This window comes from Anabrus simplex, chromosome 1, assembly GCF_040414725.1.
Source record: "Anabrus simplex isolate iqAnaSimp1 chromosome 1, ASM4041472v1, whole genome shotgun sequence".
In the NCBI taxonomy this organism is placed as follows: Eukaryota; Metazoa; Arthropoda; class Insecta; order Orthoptera; family Tettigoniidae; genus Anabrus; species Anabrus simplex.
Genome location: NC_090265.1, coordinates 1,061,160,908 through 1,061,182,245, shown reverse-complemented (window position 1 = coordinate 1,061,182,245; position 21,338 = coordinate 1,061,160,908). Strand labels below are relative to the sequence as shown.

General features: G+C 37.7%; 1 protein-coding gene across 3 annotated transcripts in view; it reads left to right on the top strand.

Annotated features, from left to right (window-relative positions):
* P5cr (Pyrroline 5-carboyxlate reductase) overlaps window positions 1-21,338 on the top strand; it is a 127,499-nt gene that overhangs the window by 92,840 nt on the left and 13,321 nt on the right. The window contains exon 8 of one of the 3 annotated variants that reach the window (XM_067137116.2): window positions 3,823-4,320. The exons of the other annotated variants lie outside the window; for them this stretch is intronic. Coding sequence (XP_066993217.2) covers window positions 3,823-3,830 — 8 coding nt within the window. The 3' untranslated portion in view covers window positions 3,831-4,320. Of the gene's footprint in view, window positions 1-3,822; window positions 4,321-21,338 lie in introns of those variants that run through there. 3 annotated transcript variants of the gene reach the window in all.

Genomic DNA, 21,338 nt, shown 5'->3' with positions numbered 1-21,338 from the left:
TTGTTTGTTTAGTCCTACTTCTTATATGTATGAATGAGTGAATAATAATAAAGATAATAATTCAGTGTGGCTATTGGGTAGCCTGATGCAGCCCTTGTATGACAGGCCCTCTGACAAGACTGTTCTGTGTATAGGAAATTGTGTGCTAGTTGTGTGTGGCAAACGGTAATATTGGGTATGAGTTGCAAGATAGAAACATCAAAAGGTACAGATAATAGGGAAGAGGGAGAAGTAGAAAGAAAACAAAAATGTTTGTAATTAAATGTTGAAATAATTTGTATGGTCTTTATTGGGTTTGCAATGTCTTTCACATGCTCCCTTAAACAAGTAATATTTTCCTTCTTATATTTCCTTTATCCAGTGTGTGTAATGTTACTTTGCTAAAAGAACTTCAAAATTATTAAACCTCAGGGCAAGTATCTTGCAGCAAATTGGCATAAGAGAAACTAGAGAAGTTTCCAAAATTGAAACCAAAGAGATGACCAAGAAACATCTGATATCTGTGTTGTTTGTAACATCCTTTTGTTACTTTTTGTTGTACCAGGTGTGTTGGATACATATTTTACAGTATGTTGGGTTGTCGCACCTAGCTGGTACATTTGTATAGAAAAGAAAGGAAAATTCCACTATATCTGAATAATGTCACACATTTCATCACAATAAATGTTCAGAATAGCCACACCTAGGTGAGTGGAGTGGGACATTGATGATGATGATGATGATGATGTTTAAAGAGGCCTAACAGCTAAGGTCATCGGCCCCCCTGGTAATACTTGCTTTTTGCCTAGACCCTAGACATTTCATAGAGGACGCCATTATGAAATACCCTCTTATATCACGCTTCACCCCCATGTAAGACACTTTTTTTTTTTTTTTTTTTTTTTTTTAGGAAATATTCTTTGGTTAATTTTTAGCTGAGTTCAGAAGAAATGGAAATGTACCTACAGACTTGAAGAAAACTGTAAACTTTGCCCAGAGCTAAAGGCTAGGTAGATAAAGTATTTTGATATTCTGACTTCTCAATCAGCTTATCTTATTCTCGATACAAGGAGTCTGCAGTGTGTAGAGAGTACATTATATGGACTAATATACTGTAGGTAGAAGGAGAGGGCAATTTAAGATTTCTTAGAAACAAGTTGTCACATACCAATGTGGAAATCATGGAAAAGGAAGTGAGAAAAGAAAACTTTTCCTTACTGGTTTACCTAGACAGTTCTAAGATTGCCTTTCGCTTGTATTCAGTTTGTTAAAGCTTGTATATAGTAATAAGTTTGAAAAGGAAAGCACTTTCCTTACCGAATAAATTAGAAAAATGTTCAAATGTATAATGAAAATAGTAATCTTAACCAGAAAAAGGTTGCTGATTAATTTGGAATTCCTTCATCTACTTTAAGAACAATATTTTTAAAATCGTGATTCTAATCACCACAGTTCTGACGTACTGGTGTACTGTATTTTATTTAACTACTCTATTTCAACAAAATGATACATCAGTATGCAGTCTCCTTTACAATGAGAAGCATACAAATTGTATAATTACTAGCAAGATACCTGTGCTTTGCTACGGTTTTAAACTGAAGATTATCTTGCGAAGTTTTGAATTTGGTGAGTCCACTGTCACCTAAGCTTGTAAAATATACCCTTAGTTCATACGGTACATCAGGCGGTTTTTGAGGAATGATTATTTTATTTTAGGAATTGGAATGTTTTAGAAGCCTGTCTTATTTAAGGTCTAGGATTGAGAAGCGATCAGTCTGTGAAATGTTGACTTTGCATATTGAACAGTAATGGAGGAATGGATGTTTTGTTATATTTGTCAAATATTTCTTATTTAACTTCTAGGACATAGAAGACCAACCATGATATAATATTTTAAGTTTGTACGTGAAACGGTTTTAGAAGAATGAATGAATGAATGAATGAATGAATGAATGAATGAATGAATGTTGTGATTTTCAGTATATATAATTTCATGTGGCTTTTTGTAGCCGGGTGCAGCCCTTGTAAGGCAGACTCTTCGATGAGGGTGGGTGGCATCTGCCATGTGTAGGTAACTGCGTGCTATTGTGGTGGAGGATAATGTGTGGTGTGTGAATTGCAGGGATGTTGGGGACAGCACCAACACCCAGAGTCCGAGCCAAGGGGATTACCCATTTAAGATTAAAACTCCGACCCGGCCAGGAATCGAACCTGGAACCCTCTGAATCGAAGAGCACTATGCTGACTATTCAGCCTAGGAGCCAGGCATTTTCAGTGTAAATCCCTAGGAGAGAACTTTTTTTTTTACAGGTTGCTTTATGTCACACCGACACACATAGGTCTTATGGTGACAATGGGAGCACTATGCTGACTATTCAGCCTAGGAGCCAGGCATTTTCAGTGTAAATCCCTAGGAGAGAACTTTTTTTTTTACAGGTTGCTTTACGTCACACCGACACACATAGGTCTTATGGTGACAATGGGACAGGAAAGGGCCAGGAGTGGGAAGGAAGCATGCGTTGCCTTAATTAAGGTACCACCGGACAATTCCTTCCTGGTGCGTCTTTTTTATTTTTATACAGTGCACTAATTTCCTTCACACAACATACTATAAATTGGTTGAGCGCCAGGTGCTGTAATAAGCAACATCATTCGGAGAGCATGCCTCTTTATTCTCAAGGCGTGAGGTGATAAACTCGCACATCTGGCAATATACAGGAATATGGATCAAGGCAATTGTCGATTATGGTTGCATTTTCACAATTGCCTTGTGTAAAAATGGGGAAACCATGGAAAACCATCTTCAGAGCTGTCGACAGTGGGATTTGAATTCACTATCTCCTGAATACTGGATACTGGCCGCACTTAAGCCACTGCTGCTATCGAGTTCAGTAGGACATAAAAGCACAACCTTTTTGTAAAATTAAAAACTCTATACGTCAGACGGTTTTGCAGGGATGAATAATTTCATTTCTGGAGCTAACCCCATTTAACCCCTTAGGAGTGACATTTTATAAAATATTTCACCCCTAGGATTTAAAATATATAATGCCATTTTGAACTTTGTCTTTGTACATTAAACAGTTTCAGAGGAATGAACCTTTTTATTTTTTGGATCTTTACTCCCTGATGGGTTATTTTTTTCAAATCTTTCTTCTTTAACACCTAGGATATCATTTGAAATTTATACTTCGTAAGTCAAACGATTCTAAAGAAATTAATATTTTTGTCATCAAGCCTCTCACAGAGCCAAAACTCCTTAGACATACAAATTTGTGTGTATAGTGGGCAGCACCAATTACTCTGAAATAACCTCTTATAATATTTACTATATGTATTAAGCTTGGGGAATTAGTAATCTGAAAGTTTAAAATTTTTCAAAACATAGACATTCGATGTGGGCAAGAGTACAGAGGTACTATTAATGGTATAGAGTCTCAGTAATTTTTCTGCAAGTTGCGTACTAAGTTTAAGTTTATTTCAGTTAAATTCCTCTGTTTTACAAATAGATTCTGTTGGCAATGATCGAAATAAGTCCAAAATTTGGTCCAATATCTTGGCTGTTGTGAATCCTTGGTCACAACTTCTGCATGATGATGGCAAATATTTTGAATTATAAAACATTTGTCACCTACGACAAAAAACAACTTCCTTGTAAATTACAACTTTGTACATCAAACGGTTTGGAGGGATAAGTAATGTTTTCATCAGTATTTACCTCCTTCCCCCCAATTAAAATCCATTATCATTGTATTGTTTTAAGACCACTCCTTATTTAAAATCTAGGACACAGAGGAGCAAGCATCATGTGAAAGTTTAACTTTGTATGTGAAACGGTTTCAGGGAAATGAATATTTTTGTCATCAGGCCTCATCTACCGGTGTAAACACCTTTGTATTGTTTTAAGACTACTTCATATTTAAAATCTAACACACAGAGAAGCAACAATAACGGCACACTGACAGCACAGCGGTATGTTGATGACATTCTACAGCTGGTTATGTTACCGTTCCTTCAGCGACATCCAGGCCTTACTTTCCAACAGGATAATGCCCGGCCGCACACGGCACGTGTTGCTATGAACTGTCTTCAAGCTTGCCCTGTCCTTCCTTGGCCAGCTCCGTCGCCTGATCTCTCTCCCATAGAGCACATTTGGGACGTCATGGGAAGGCGATTGCGAACATCCTGGAATGTTGCCAATTTAGCCCAATAGTTGAGACCATTTGGCACGAAATTCAGCAGGACACCATCTGGGACCTTTGTCAGTCTATGCCACGTCGAGTGACAGCTTGCATCCAGGCCAGAGGTGGACCAACACCTTATTGACGTCCTCACTTTGTAACGCTCTAGCTCTGCAATAAATCATTCGATTGTTCTGCACTTTTGATCGTTTGTTTTTCTATGTCTGTTCCTCATATCCACCGATTTTTATCACCACCGGACAATTCCTTCCTGGTGCGTCTTTTTTATTTTTATACAGTGTACTAATTTCCTTCACACAACATACTATAAGTTGGTTGAGCGCCAGGTGCTGTAATAAGCAACATCATTCGGAGAGCATGCCTCTTTATTCTCAAGGCGTGAGGTGATAAACTCGCACATCTGTCAATATACAGGAATATGGATCAAGGCAGTTGTCGATTATGGTTGCATTTTCACAATTGAGGATTGTACTTGAAAATAGAATCACTTGTTATTATTGAAAGAAAACTGAATTCATGACTATAGTTTACATCACAATGAACTTGCATTGCTGTACTTTAATTTAACACTATAAAAAATACCCTGTGAGATTTGTTGTTACATAAAATTTGATCTAAATTTTAAAAAGCTATAGGCATTCAGTGTGAATTAATTGTGAGATTGCCACTGATTAAATTCTTCTTCATGTTATTTATGCATAACATGTCTGATGCTGTAATTACCTGATGTCTGCACACACCACTGTTGATCTTGAAATTACTGGAAAAACCGTCAGTTCAGAATCGGAAGCCGTCTTCAGTTATCTCGTCTTATGTAACCTGGAGTTGACCTACTTTCCCTGGCCGAGTGTAGTAACCTTGATGCGGTTACGTTCACTCACTATTTATTGTTAGAAATTGGAAAACTTTACCGAAGAACCTGTAATATTCAGGCATGCTATCTACTCTAGTTTCACACGTCTTGGTAGCTAATATAGAGTCTGTTGAAATAAATACAACACTTCTATGCAATGTAAGATGTATCTACATACGATTTAATTCTCGAACCAAGTTCACGAATTACATACTAGAATTTAATAAAGAATTCAAAGTATAATGACAACTGTTAACTGCATATATCGGTTCAATTCAATACTTATAAGATTATTGATTAATTTAGTATTTAACCACCTAATCAATACATTTGGGTCTTATATAATTAGTAGTCTGACAACACTCAACACGAATAGGTAACATCTTAGCGGTCTAAGGGACAGTCTACACACACTTGGCATCTCATATCATCCATCACAAGTTAGATGTCACTTTTGACCAACACTCTATTACTCAACACGTACCAACACCATAAAGCTGTGTTACAACTTTGCTTCTTTAACAAGATCAATGAAGGCCTATTTTAATTCAAGATACTCCAATCAAGTTGTCGTCAGACTCTAACATTTTATATCTTCGTAGTCAAGGACTACGTCAAATGCCAAATCATTAATTGCATATTTACAAGTTAATAATCACAAGTCTTAATCTCTCGAACCAAAGACTTTAACCAGATGGTTTTACAACTTTAATGAAATTATTTCTAAATAAGGTCTTAATCAACTGATTCCATATTTCCTAAACATTCAAGAAAAATTGTAACATAAAAACATCAAGATAGACTACTACTATAAAGCATTGTACTATGTACTTTTGACACAACCATTAATTAATTACAGCTAATGGCTGATATGTTGTTATTCAAGATAATACCAAAATTGTTAACCATCTTTTCTTTTCGACTGCTTATATTTTTAAGCATGTAAATGTTAAATCTTAATATTATATTTTAATTTAAATCAGATGCCTGATTTAATCCTGAGGTGATACAATGACTAAAGATGCCTTCTATGAAAGGCGAAACATGTTTCATATTTTTATAATGTAATAAGGATAAAATACTAATTATATAAGACCCAAATGTATTGAATAGGTGGTTAAATAAGAAATTAATTAGTAATCTTATCAGTATAGTAATCTTCAGTACGGAACTACAATGATATTTATCACTTAAATTCGATATATTGTCGTTGCCGGGACGAAACCTCCTATGTGATAATGTTTTTGGAGATATACTGACCCACAGCACATACATTATGAAGAGCGAGAATGCCTTGACAGTATTGCACCTTAGATGACAGAACCTTACCAGCCAAAGTTCTAAGCTAAAATATTTCACATAGGAGGTTTTGCTCCGGCAACGACGATATACTACCTATACATCTACAGACCACGGCACCAAGTCTCTGGTGAATCTACTGAAATAAACTTGCATAAAGATGTTCTACCTCGCAATTAGGTGCTACTGCTTCTCCTGAGATCTTGTACAAATTACCCCATGTCTCTGACCTGTACCAATCACCACTCCTCTTAGACCAGACCAGACCTCTTAGACGACACAACTATCCGTACATCGACTTATATAAACTCGTGATGACCACTCAGATCCCTTCTACCTGGTTATCCCTTCCACATTGACACACGGTAGCTAGCGAATACGGACACACTATCGAAACCACGTGGCCACGCACTTTACAAGATCAGTCGTGTCTAAATAGCTTCCCCATGCGTACAAACGGTTACCACCTAGATGTGTCAGCGGAAAATTTACTTGCCTAATACAACCTCGGTTAAACATAGCCTTGGTTGCAACATGTCATGCCAGTTCATCTGCCTACAGTTCCAAGTTAAAGTATGACTTTATCGTATCAACAAATCTCACTTATATACAGAATAATTACAAACAAAATTCCCTTATCCAATGATTAAATGACATAATATGTGTGATTCCTAATTATATTACAGTCTAAATGATGAAAATCAGAATATACAATCTAATGAATCAGGTCAATTAATGATAATAATAATAATAATAATAATAATAATAATAATAATAATAATAATAATAATAATAATAATAATAATAATAATAAATAATGCTGAATGAAATCTGTAACCCTGTTGTACGGTTACAGTACTTGGCTCTCCAACATGACTTTACTCCAGATTTTTAATGAATGATGCAATCCAAGATTGTTCCTGGTTGCTGCTGTTATCGAAACAAGACTTTCATGCAAATGCATATTTTCATAGGAACTTAGGACATAGCTCAAACTGAGGGGGTATTTACCCATTTCATTACTTTCCTGTTTCAAGTAAGTGCTCTTTTTTCATGCTTGTTTGCATGTTTTGGTCTTTTTGAGAAAAATTCAGGTATAATGCATATTTAAGGTTAGCTTAATCATGTGTATATTATATTCAGTTTAAATGCATGTTCTAATAGTTTTTCAGAAATTTAATATCCTGGCGTTATTTCCCCGTCCAAATTTTATTTTCAGTTTTTATGCTCGCTTTTGAATTGAGCTTGGCTTTTATCAGTCCCATAATATGCTGTCATTAAACTGGTATGAATGATAGTGGTTCTTAACCCGGCATTACTTGCTAGATCTTTACGCGAGCTGTTACTTGCTAGTGAGCGCAGTGCTCACCTTTATGTTTAAAAGTCATAATATGGCCATATAAAGATGGAGATAAATTCGTCAAGTTTGAGATAGTTATTTATTTAGGAACACAAGCGAGTGCAGTGGCCACGCAAGTTAAGGCGCTATGGCCATGGAGCCAAGCTCTGGCTGTCCTGAGAATGATTTTCTATTGTTTCCAGTTTACACTTCCAGGCAAATGCCGGTTCAGTCGCTATTCATAGGAGATAGCTAATTACTTCCACCTCCTTCATTCACCATCATTCATTTCATCTTCATTAGCTCTTCAACTGAGGTTGGCATCAGGAAGGGCACCCGGTCGTAAAACAAACTTCATCTCACTTCATCCCCAATCCCGTATCAAGAAACAGGACTAACAATCTACTTAGGAGCACGAATGCTTAAATTTAAACAAATTTGTGCTAGGAAGAGTAAGCTCAATATGAACTAACATATAATCCAGCATAACAGGAAACAAACATTTTACCCAGTTAGTCATCACTTCTGTTCCTTTCAGCATGAGTCCTGGAACACTTTTTCCGGGTTCGAACATTTGTAACGGGAACATGGAGCCCCCGCTTAGTAATTCCATCCTTTCCTAAAACTAATGGAATACAGCCTTCAATCAACAAAAGTGCCTCTTCTTCCTCAGAACATGCGGACACACTGTTTCAGAGTTCGGATCACTTTCGTAAATCTTATCTGTTTCATTACCATCACTTTCGGTGTTAAAGTCCGCTTCCTCCAACATTTCACCTAACCACGAAATTATCTGATCAGTGGATGCCATTGTAACTTGTGTAAATTCACGAACAACATTCACAATATGAACATTTCACATTAAACACAAGCGTAAGACAAACTTTGACTTATTACAGTGCACAGAATTGACTAGCACTGTCGCTCGCTACTGAGCGCACCGCTCACCAAACTTGTACTATTGCTCTTTATCATGGATTGAGGGTCTCAGTTTTCAAAGATAATGGAAATAGCTGACACTTCCCCTTCCTAACAATTTGTTTGAAAGATATGTACAGTTTCAAAACTAGAGGTGTTGTAATATTCCAACAACAAATAATCAAAAACGGAGGTGAGCGCCGCGCTCACCATGCGAGAACCAAGGGTTAATTACCATACCAAATTTTAATAATTGATTTTAATATTTCTCGTATTTCATTCTAAAAGAAATACTTCTCCATTTTAGGTAGTAAATAGTTTATCGCCAGATGATGTAGTGTATATCAGAGATGCACAAGTAGTATTTGAATGTAAATACGTGCAACCGGATCTAATTTACATTAAAACAACTCCTGTAAACTACCCTATACAAGAACTAAATTAGTAGCTACATGTCTGTCACGGGTAGACTTGATGTAAAATTTTGAGGAATTCCATAGATCCCTTGGTTATGCCTGTGGGGAAAGGGGTGGGTGTAGCGACAAAGAACAAAGTGGACAGGGTCATAAATGTGAACCCAGACTACAGATTCTTTTGTTCAGTGAAGAAGGTTCTTTGTGGCAAAAACTTGAATGAAGACACTGTCACAAATATGTTCATGAAAATTTGCACTCATAACTTCTTGTGATGTAGAGAGGTCTGCCTACAAAAATATTAACTGACAAATGCAGGAACTTCACAGAAACCAATTTAGAAATGTTGATGGTTGTTAACTGTGCCATAAAAAGTGAAGTGAAATAAAGAATTTGAAACAAAAATGAAGGTGTGTATTTTCCTTTATCGTGCATTTGCTTAGTTTGATAGTGCACGATTTCATCTGTATTTTGGAATTTTATAGTGCATGAAAGCCTCGTTTTAATCATTAACATTGTTATATGGAATTTGGCCTAGTACTTTTATCTGCACTGTGAAGGCCACAGTGCCTGTCTTCCTAAATTCCAATATTACAATTGCTGCACAATTTGCACCTTTCTTCTGAAATGTATGTTTCAGAGGTTTAGAGAACTTTGATTTGGATACAACTATAGTGTTCGTTTTCTTCCACTCGTCTAAAACACTTTGTCAACCCATCTTTTAGGGTTGAAGAAAAGAAAAAGGCCACATATAGAGGCTGGCAAAGGTGTTTGGATGTAACAGCAGAAATTTGAGGTCATATTTTTGGAAAAATTTTATGGATTAATCGACAGATGAGTGAACAAGTTATTGCCAGTCGTGACTGTCAGCTCTTGTAATATCGTTGCATAAGGCAAGAAATTTTTTTCTTAAACTTGCTCCAAACATGGTCAAATCAAACCATCCACTCATGTTTTGGCTGTAACCAGCACTGTTGATCCCTCCTTCTTTGCAGCTATTTGTGCTTGTTTTGTAGACAATGAATAAAATAACACTGTTCCGTCAAAAGTCGTGGCCACCATAATACTGATACTTGTTTTGTATGTGTCAAAATTTCTCTCAGGATGTTAAATGGCACTTTTTACAAACATCTTCATTTGCCCTGGCTCAGCATAGAAATTTGTTTCATCATAGTTGGTGATATTTGAGAAAGGAATTCCTTCCAAGTTTTCCTGCAGGTTTCTGGAAATATCCTGTCATAGTATCCCTGGTAACAGCTGCCCTGGCTCTTCTGGTGTTCTCCCTGTTTTTCACTGTGAGTTCATGATTTTTCCTCAGAAAACCAAAATTCTATTCTAGTCCAGGGCGGTTATCTATGAATGTTTTCTTAACCTTCACCATGTGCTTTAGATAATTCTGTACAATATTAAGCATATTGTTATCCCTCAGCAGAAATTCCCACCTGACCCATAGCAACTACCCTTCAACAAGTGGTTTTTTCTCCTCACTGATTAACACTGTCAGTGCACCAAATGCATGTTGATATCTGTTCCTTAACTTGTCATTAAGCGTTGTGTAAAATGCAACAAATTGTTCTGATGCCTTCTTATGTTCATTTTTATCCTGAAAGACAGATTTTACCACATTTTCTTCAGGTACCAGTTTGCTCACATACTGTCTTGCCCAGATCAGTACTACATGTAATAAATTTCTTATAACATAAATGTTATTACATTTTAAGATTGGCATTACGGTACCTTATAACTAGACAACTTCATAATTATGTAAAAGGCTTTAGCCACCATATAACTTAAAAACTTGCGCATTAATACCAAATAATGGGAAAATATTCCAATATCCTTTTGCTGTCTGTGTTCAGAATTTTATGTTCTGTAACTGAAATTTCTGATGGCGTAATCAATCACAGAAATTCTTTACTTTGTTGTTGCAGTTTCATGGAAAGACTCAGGTTTCACAAGGAACTGAATGATATATTATTGCATATACAAAACACGATTGCACTTGGATGAAGCAGTACTAAGTGTTTGTTTACCACAGGTTTACCACTGGGGCAAATATTCATTTATAGGAAGGGGAGTTAGGGATTGGAATAACTTACCAAGGGAGATGTTCAATAAATTTCCAATTTCTTTGAAATCATTTCGGAAAAGGCTAGGAAAGCAACAGATAGGGAATCTGCCACCTGGCCGACTGCCCTAAATGCAGAACAGTATTGATTGATATTTGATTGAGATGAGAGCAGGGCAAGTAGCAGGCACGTCAGTGGATCGAGTAGTCGTCACATGAGTCTCGCATTACCAACAGGGCAAGATAAATTTCAGAGAAGAATTTGTGTGTGCTACAAATGTAAAAACAATAGGAATGAAGTTGGTATGAAATGTGTGTTAATGGTTGAACAAAAGTTACTATTGTTATTGTCAAGGACTGACTGCCTAACTGAGTAGTCATAGATTTAGCAGACTCCTGTACCTAGTGACAGAGCTGTAGGGCAGAGCACTGGACATAAACGAGCAGTAGTTCTTGGCATGGCCAAGTGCAATCATATTTTGAACACATCACATGGTAGTTTATCAGTATTTCCCCATGTTATGATATTGAGCTGATAGCTTACTACGTATATGTATATCATTCTGTAGAATGAAGTACATGGAGGCAGTTTTCATTTTATCCTATGCATTATTATCGATAGAATTCATTTGTAATGCCATATTACACATGCATAATATTCTCCAATCATTGAAATCCCTTTGTTCAGCAAGCACTGATATTTTGTTACCGGTGAGTTGGCCGTGCGGTTACAGGCGTGCAGCTGTGAGCTTGCACCCAGGAGATAGTGGGTTTGAACCCCACTGTCGGCAGCGCTGAAAATGGCTTTCCGTGTTTCCCCATTTTCACACCAGGCAGATGCTGGGGTTGTAACTTAATTAAGGCCCCGGCCTCTTCGTTCCCACTCCTAGACCTTTCCTGTCCCATCGTTACCATAAGACCTATCTGTGTCGGTGCGATGTAAAGCAAATTGTAAAAAAAAAATTATATTTTGTTATAATTTTATTTTGTTTTAAGGATGCATGTTTTAAGTTCACTTTCTCCTTGGTTGCTTGGAGCTGATTAAGCTGTTTCTGCTCTTCTTGGGCATGTCCTGTATTAATAGGTTTTAAAATTCATCTTTCATAACTTTCTTCAGCTTGTCTGTTTTGTATATGTTAACTCTTGTATTGTTCTTTTTCTGTGCACTTAATCTTAGCTGTGATAAATATTTATGCTGCAAAATTGAAATTGCTTATGCATGTTTGTGTCATAACTCAGATAAATATACTTGTCTTTATTAGATGTATCTTATACCTACATGCTCTTACCTCAGAATTATCTTTTCAGTTTTTTTTTCTTTTCATTTTTACTTGCTAATCTGCTTTTGTATTCAGAAGCAAAATTAATTTAACTTAATTTATTGCTACTTATGTTATAGTTTATACTAGCTATCATACCTGTCTTGGCCATGTACATTGTAAATGGAGAAAAGCACTCTGATTCATGGCTGAAGTGGAAGTATGAATATGGCAGCCTATCTGTAAAAAGGCAGGCTCCTTAGTAAGTAAACTGTTAACCTAAAAGCGAGAGTAGTGTAGAATACGTCTTGGGTACTACCAAATAGCTTAAAGATATGTTCTGTTCGTGGAAGGGATATCTTTATAATTGAAAAGCCTCTGTATAAACAGTGTTTTGGGTCTCACTATTGGGCGCATTTATAAGAAAAGAATTAGAGGACCTGACTTGAGAAAGCAACATAGATAAATACAGTTTTACCTTTTCCAGTATCTGTTTAAGTTTTTTTTTTGTTTTTGTTTTTTTTTTGCTAGGGGCTTTACATCGCACCGACACAGATAGGTCTTATGGTGACGATGGGATAGGAAAGGCCTAGGAGTTGGAAGGAAGCGGCCGTGGCCTTAATTAAGGTACAGCCTTAGCATTTGCCTGTTGTGAAAATGGGAAACCACGGAAAACCATTTTCAGGGCTGCCGATAGTGGGATTCGAACCTACTATCTCCCGGATGCAAGCTCACAGCCACACGCCTCTACGCGCACGGCCAACTCGCCTGGTTGTTTAAGTATTGGTCTCAGTGATATTCCAGTATAATATCCCTACTTTTAGGTGAGTAATGTTGTGAGTAATTTTTGGTAACATCAAGAACATTATCGGCATTGCTGTTTTTAGCATAATTTCATGGACTAGCAGGCCAGGTGCAGAAACAGAATTGAGGAACTCGGCTGGATGATGAACTAGTGGTGATCATTTCTGCTGTTTTAGGAAAACGCCAACAAACTGTTTGTTGTTAAAAACAACTGTTTTCCCAAACAGTTTGAATACAACAGGTCATTCGTTCATAACGGGACTCTGTGAAAGATGAGTGAGTCAAACGCACAAGGGGGCTGCGAGATAGGAAAGGAGATCTTTCACTACCATTCACTCTAAATTGTTTCGTAATGTTTAGGCAGACAGCACAAGCTGAAGGCTGACAAAATACCTGTATGAAGGATACACGGGAAGAACGATAAGATGATAGAAGACTCCACTCTTAAGCAAAGGATATAGTCTTTAATTAAAATAGAAATTTCAAAGATATTTATTTATCATTAGGCTATCAACTGACATTAGCGTTTTGTGATTGTGGCGGTCTGCTCATCGATACGGTTCCACACACCCGGAGTTTTTGTTAACCAGTCCGTTATTGAAGTATCTATAATAGTACTATTACACAACATCTATGTTCATCATATAACATTATAAGATTATTGTTCAATGAGAACTACTGTAAGAAATAGCAGTTACAGAATTTTATAGATAAGAGATATAAATACACACACACAAAAACAAACGAGAGTATTCATAAGATGCCCAATACTAGGAAAACACTTAAAAGTTAATTATTCATATTTACATTAAGGAACACTAATGTTTCGACCTCTTTTTGTGAGGGCTCGGCATTAATTACCAATCCAATTTGGGAAAGTATGTTTTCCATATGGCACTGATGTGATCACTATGCTACACTTTATTATTCTGTTCACATGATACCCGTTGTGAAAAATACTCAAGCACTAATTCTCCGTATTTACATTGAGGAACATCAATATTTCGACCTTTCTTGATAAAAAAAAATTTCGTGTGGCTATTTCTAGGCGAGTGCAGCCCTTGTAACGCAGACCCTCCGATGGGGGTGGGCGGCATCTGCCATGTGTAGAGAACTGCGTGTTATTGTGGTGGAGGGTAGTGTTATGTGTGGTGTGTGAGTTGCAAGGATGTTGGGGACAGCACAAACACCCAGCCCCCGGGCCATTGGAATTAACCAATGAAAGTTAAAATTCCGGACTCGGCCGGGACCCTCTGAACCGAAGGCCAGTACGCTGACCATTCAGCCAACGAGTTGGACACCTTTCTTGATGACAGCCTTGTTCTCCTCTCATTAACAGTCAGTCCAGTTCAGGAAAAGAAGTCTTTCACACGGCACTGAAGTGTCCACCATGTTACACTTTTTTATGAAGATTTGTACTAAAATGGGATACACATGTTGGTGATTTTTCCACCAGTCTAAGGGGCAATTAGATTCCCCTGCTTCATTTACACAAGGTAAAATGTCATCTTTCAGTAAAATGTCATCTTTCAAATACAAATCCAGTTCCTTGTTGGCTCATGACAGAGGGCTGGTTTGAGGATGTTTATCTCCAACAATGTTGTTGAAAATGCTCCAAGCGCTTATTGGACAAGAGGGCTGAAATGCACCAGTTGTAGATGGAAGTGAGGAGGACAGAATGTCAATATTCTGCTTCTCGCTGGTCTGGGCGTTCCTCTCTTTTAGGTCTACTGCTAAGTTACGCACCCTCTTTTTGATGTCTAGTGCTGCAGGGTCTTGAAAAATGTGGTCTTTATAGCGTGGATCTAACAAAGTGCATAAGGCGAAGGTGCTGTTGTGTTCAACGTTCTTGAACCTTTCTTCTGAACTTTAATAAGGCTAGCAATTATGGCCCTCACTCCTTCTGTGCACTCGGCTGATTGCCCGAGTTTTTCGCAAATGCCTTTTAGGGACCTTACGAGCACAAATACAGAACTTCCAGTCATATATGCTTCTCCACTCAGAGAATTAGTCAATTCTTCAAACAGAGCTAGCACATTGCAAAGTTGACGACAAGCTTGCCATTCTTAGCCAGTTATTATGGGCAGATGTTTATCTAACAGAGCAATAGTGGCCCTGATAGCTTCTTCGAGTTCAACAAAACGACGCAGCATATAAAAAGTTGAATTCCAGCGTGTCGTGAAGTCTTGGGAAAAGCATTTAGGCACTGCATGTCCACTTGATATCTGGTACTTCAGTATTTTTTTTTGCTTGCTAATGAACTCCTGAAGTAGCTGACAATTATTTTTATTTTCTCAATGGCAACTTGTATTTCCTGAAGAGAACCCTGGACAATCAAATTTAATTTATGAGTAAAACAGCCATAGTGTTCCCACTTCAGAATTTCCTCAAACACATTTGTTATATTACTCGCGTTATCAGAAATGGAAAAATTCACTTTGTCATGCAGCTTCCAATCGGTTAGTATGCACTCAATTTCGTTTGCCAACACAACAGATGTATGGCTTCTAGAAAAACTAAAACACTTAAGTAAAACTGTCTTGAAGGAAAACTCCTTTGTAATGTAATGCGCTGTTACGGCAATGTAACTCTCTGCAACTAACGATGTCCACAGATCAATTGTTATGCACACACTCATTGCTTCATTCATCACTGTGTCTCTTATTAAAGAAAACTGTTGATGATAGAGTGCTGGAATCATCACATTTGAAATAGTCTTTCTACCAGGTAATTCATAACCAGGGATCCACTTCATAAGTTTAGAAAACCCTCTATCCTCAACAATACTAAAGGGCTGATAATCTAAATTAAATAAATCAAATAAGTCACGATCAATTAATTTCTTGGGCAGATGAAACATTTTTGGTGAGGTACGACCTAATTAATCTTTGTTTTTTAGGCACAACACATGAATCAGCAGTTGAGGCTTCTCTATCAGGCCTGCTAGTGCTAATACTAGGTTCCTCTCTATCCTCTGTAGGCCTACTTGGTCGTTTTTCCACTGACAGTATTTCCTTAGCACTATGACACGTTAGCTCAGTATATATTGCTGTATGTTTTCTTTGCAAATGTACTTTCAAATTTGTAATAGTTGACTTGTAAGAAATAAGTTGCTTGCAGATAGTGCAAAGTGCCTTATCATTTTCACTTTTCGTAAAATAATTCCACACCTCGCTTTATTTTGACATGTTATAAAACAACTCGCTTCAATCAGCACTCGGCAAACTTAACACCATTCCGTTTTAAAACTGGTTTGAGCACACCGGTACATCACCCGCCAACAGTCCGCAGCCAGCAATAAGCGAAAACGTTGAAGAACTGTTCAGCTAAAAACTGCTTTTCCAAACAGCTCTTGGCTCACTGCCAACTAAATACGAGACAAACAGTCGATTTGACAGCGAGGGAATGGGAGTGGTTAAGTACTGAACAATGCCGATTTCAGGCCGAATAGCTCCGCAAGTGCAGGTAGGTTCCATTCAAGGTTACATCAGTGTCTACTCACTAGCAAACAGTGAAAGATAAACTGTGAACTAGTATTGAAGGAAAAATGTTTGGTGTAACTTTTAAAAACAGTTAGTTCGTTTTCCACCGGAAAACTGTTTTCTCCAAATAGTTGGGCAATTTCTGTCCATCACTATGATGAACTGCATCATTGTTGTTCACGACAGAGTTAACTGACATATAGTTTCTTTGTTTGCCCGGAATTTTCACCATGTATTTCCCATTTATTTCCATGACTTGTTCATATTTTGGAGCCAAAATAGATCATTTCTCCAATCCACATATTTTGAGTATCATGGATATTGTGAATGTCTTGTAAAACACTGTCAACTAATATCCTTAGAGTTAACAATGTTAGGCAGTGATTCAAGAATAGTAATATTATCACCAGAGCCCTGCAATGTTCCATTTTCAGAAGTTCCTCAGTGAATTCCTCTTCTCCCTGACCACAAAGTTTCACACGCATGTTGCTTGTGAGAGAAAGCCTCTCATTCGATGGCCATAATTAGGATTTCTTCAGTGAAACTTGCACTTCATCTACTCTTGTCCCACCTGTTACAGCTGGCCCTGGCAGTGATAATCATTAACATTTCCCCTTCTCCAGTCCAGTTGGGTTGGGGTATTTATGGTACTTCTCCACCTTCTTCTCTTCTTCCTCCATTCTTCTGGTATAAGTATGTTCCATTCCATTCTTATACTGATCTTTATCAAGTCTATCCATGGTAGGTTCGAACCCCACTGTCGGCAGCCCTGAAAATGGTTTTCCGTGGTTTCCCATTTTCACACCAGGCAAGTGCTGGGGCTGTACCTTAATTAAGGCCACGGCCGCTTCCTTCCCACTCCTAGCCCTTTCCTGTCCCATCATCGCCGTAAGACCTATCTGTGTCGGTGCAACGTAAAACAACTAGCCCTCATCATCTGATTATCTAAGCATACCTGCCAACTTTCCCGACTTAGGCGGGAGACTCCCAAATTTGGACAGTTTTTCCCGCCTCCTGATTATTCTATTATTTCTCCCGATTTTAGCTTATTTTTTGGCAAACTTCAAACATTTGTTTTCAAATCCCGCCATTTCAGCTTTTTTACGCCAGTGGCCGGAAGTCCTTCGCTTATTGGCCGCTTTCAAATGAAATATCGACGTTTATTAATGCTAGAAATGTGTGCGAATGTGCAATGTTTATTGAAACCTGTATATCGCGACACGTATATCGATTGTCAATCTCTCGTTCTCATGTGTTGTTGTTTGCGCCCTCATCATTCTAGCTCTGGAACTCCAAACTTTTAGATCGACACTGTAGTACTTTTCGGATGTTGGTGTTCGTTCACAGTTTACATCAGTCTAGTCGATTCTACAGACTAGTCGCTAGATATGGAGTCTTTTTTAGTAATTTAGTGACAGAATTTCAGTTATAACGACTAGTGACTTTTCTAGAGATTTTAGGAGGAATTTGAAGACAATTCTGACTAATTTTAATTTATCTCAATGTAAATAAAATAAGAGTTTTGTCTGTATATTGCTCAAAATTTAAAAAGGGTGATATTTCTGTACTGGTTTGACCACAGTAACAAGGGGAAATGCACGTTTTAATTTTCCGTAATTTCTGTCTGTCTGTCTGTATGTATCATGTATGTATGTATGTATGCATGTATGTATGTACGCTCATCACGAGAAAACGGCTGAAGAGAAATTAATCAAAATCGGTATATGAAGTCGGTGAATAAGTCAATACAATCTAGGCCATAAATAATTTTATTCATGCTGAGTGAAATGGTAGTTTAGGGGAAGGCCTAAAATTTAATTCTTGAATATTTGTTATTATTGGCCCTATCGATGAATATTACATAACTAAAGTTATATATTATTAAATTTCCTATCATTTATGTCTTAAACAGTTTTACTGTACTGGCTATGATAACCAAGATATTAATGAATTTGTATTTTTAACAATGCTCGATACCTGCATTTGCTTAAGTGCGGCCAGTATCCAGTATTCGGGAGATAGTGGGTTCGAACCCCACTGTCGGTAGCCCTGAAGATTGTTTTCCGTGGTTTCCCATTTTCACACCAGGTAAATGCTGGGGCTGTACCTTAAGACCACAGCCACTTCCTTCCCACTCCTAGACATTTCATGTCCCATCGTCGCCATAAGACCTATCTGTGTCGGTGCGACGTAAAGATTTTGGATTTTTGTTGCTAAGTCCATATCAGCGTCGAGCTACGAGAAAATGGGTGAACAGAATTTAATGAAAATCGGTATGTAAAGTTGGGAAATAAGGAACTACAGTCTGCGCTGTAAATAATTTCATTCACCCTGTTCAAAGTGGTAGTTTAGGGGAAGGTGCCAAAAATTTAATTTTTAATTATCTATCTTATTGGTCATATCAAAAAGTACTACATAACAAAAGTTATCGAGAATACACTTTCCGATTATTTATATCTTATTCAGTTTTACCATACTGACTATAATGGTGATGGTGATTAAATTGTGAAGAATGAGAAAAAAGTAATTAAGGAACGATCATTTGAATAATACCATGAGAGGAAGTCATGAAAGTTGATCAACAATAACATTACATTGACCATTGTTTTGTGATGTACTTTGTATATTCTGCTGCCATTTATCTCCGATGGATGGGATTACTGCTGCGTAGGTGCGTATCGAGTATAACAGCCTGCCTGAATATTGGAGGGAAGTAGTTGGGGAGTTGGAGATCTCTCTTCTTTAGCATGCCATTCCTTTGGTTCATAAATTTTCTGATACTACTGGTACGTAACACACTGGATCGTCATAGTATTCCAGTTATTTGATCCCTACTCTGAGGCAGTGATTGGAATGAGCAGTGTGCACACTTAAATGGAATAATTACACAGGAGTGTTTGCGGTTGAACAATGTGATTTCAAGAGGATAGAGCTGGCTCCACCAGTTTGAACATTAGCCATCCGTAACCATATTAATGAGACACATCCAAGAAAATGGGTAGGAAGAGGAGGACCTGTCTCTTGGCCTGCCAGGTCACTGAATTTAACACCATTAGACTTCTTCCTGTGGGGGCATGTAAAACAGACAGTTTACATCCAGAAGCCAGAAAATCCTGAATGCCTTCAACAACTCATTGCTGAAACCTGCAGATCAGTAACACCAGCTGTGCTATGGTGGACTAGAATATCCATTTGGCATGTGCCCAGATGTGAATAAACCAAGCAGGCCATTACTTTCAGCACTTGCTAATGTAACTAACCATTGTTAGCACAGTTTGGGCCCTCCACCTCCCTACTTCCTATCCCATCTTCCTCCGACCCTGGTGACATAGCAGCCCCTCTGGGCTGATGACCTGGATGTTAGGGCCATATACAATTCACTGAAAATGTCCATAAGATAGGATTTCTTGTACTGTACATTAAGAAGCTGTAAAAACTAAATTTAAAAAAAGTATTCCTGCCCTGGACTCGAACCTATTACATCTAAGACTGGTGCATCATAGCATTCAGCTTGCTCTTACCATCTGCGCTACACTGCTCTCCAGCACAATACATGTAGGCTACAGCTCATGTGAAAGTTTTAACACAGTCGCACTTTGTGTTTCACAGATGTTTAATTTATGTGTCAGATCGTTTAAAGAGCATACTGTTGGTTTCTATTGTTTAATAATATTAAGGCGTACCAGCTTCCTATTTTTGTGTAGGCTGTAAATACAAAGACATCCATTTTACTGTGTGTACCGGACATATAAAATTGCAATTTGCATAAAACAGTATTGGTAGGGGCAGCTGATTTACCTGGTATAGTGTTGAGGTGACATACTATATTTCACTCAAGAGAACAATTAAGAAATCTAGTCTAAAAATTACTATTAGCGTGTACACAGGAAAAATGTACAGGTGCTCACATCAATGAACAACCCCTCTGCTGCTTTTGGGCAACTAGGAGGCTGAGCTTACTTTACTTACCTGGGCACTTTCTTCCTCGTGGCACTACAGCCCTGATGAGCCTTGGCCCACTAAGCGACCGCTGTTCAGCTTGAAGGACTGCAGATTACGATGTGATGCGTGGTAGCAGTCCCTACTATCTCACCAACAGATAGCTCCTCGATTGTAGTCACGTGTTGGCTGAGTGAACCTCAAGCCAGCCATCAGAACCAGCTAAAAATCTCTGACCTGCCAGGAATCGAACCTGGGTCCTCCAGCTAAGAGGCAGGCGCACTACCCCTATATCATGGGGCCAGCATCCAGGTGGTTTGGCAAGAACAAAATATTGTTTGCTTACTAGGTAGAGCTTCGCTACATGGATTTGCTGGGCGTGCCTTTTACTGTTACTGTATATTAAATTCAGATAAGATATTTGCTTTTATTTGTTTACAACATTTCTAGAAAAACTTGGTTTATGCTGTCTACTCTCGGATTTTGCTACTGATCATGACGTGCAAAGTTGGAGTAGAAATTTTCCATGATACAATTATTTTTTTTTTATTATAATGATAAGTTCATGAATATTACATCTAGTCTGTTAAACAGTCACATTGTATAAGAAATGTAATGTGTTATGTATTTGATCACAGTAATACATTGTTCCCCTGCCCAGGTATTTGGCAACTGCATATCATAAAATTTTCCTGCATTTAGAATTGTGTAAAAGATCACTTTGAGAACACAGTGCAACCATCCAATGTTTTGTAATTCATTGACTGAAATTCTTTATAGTTA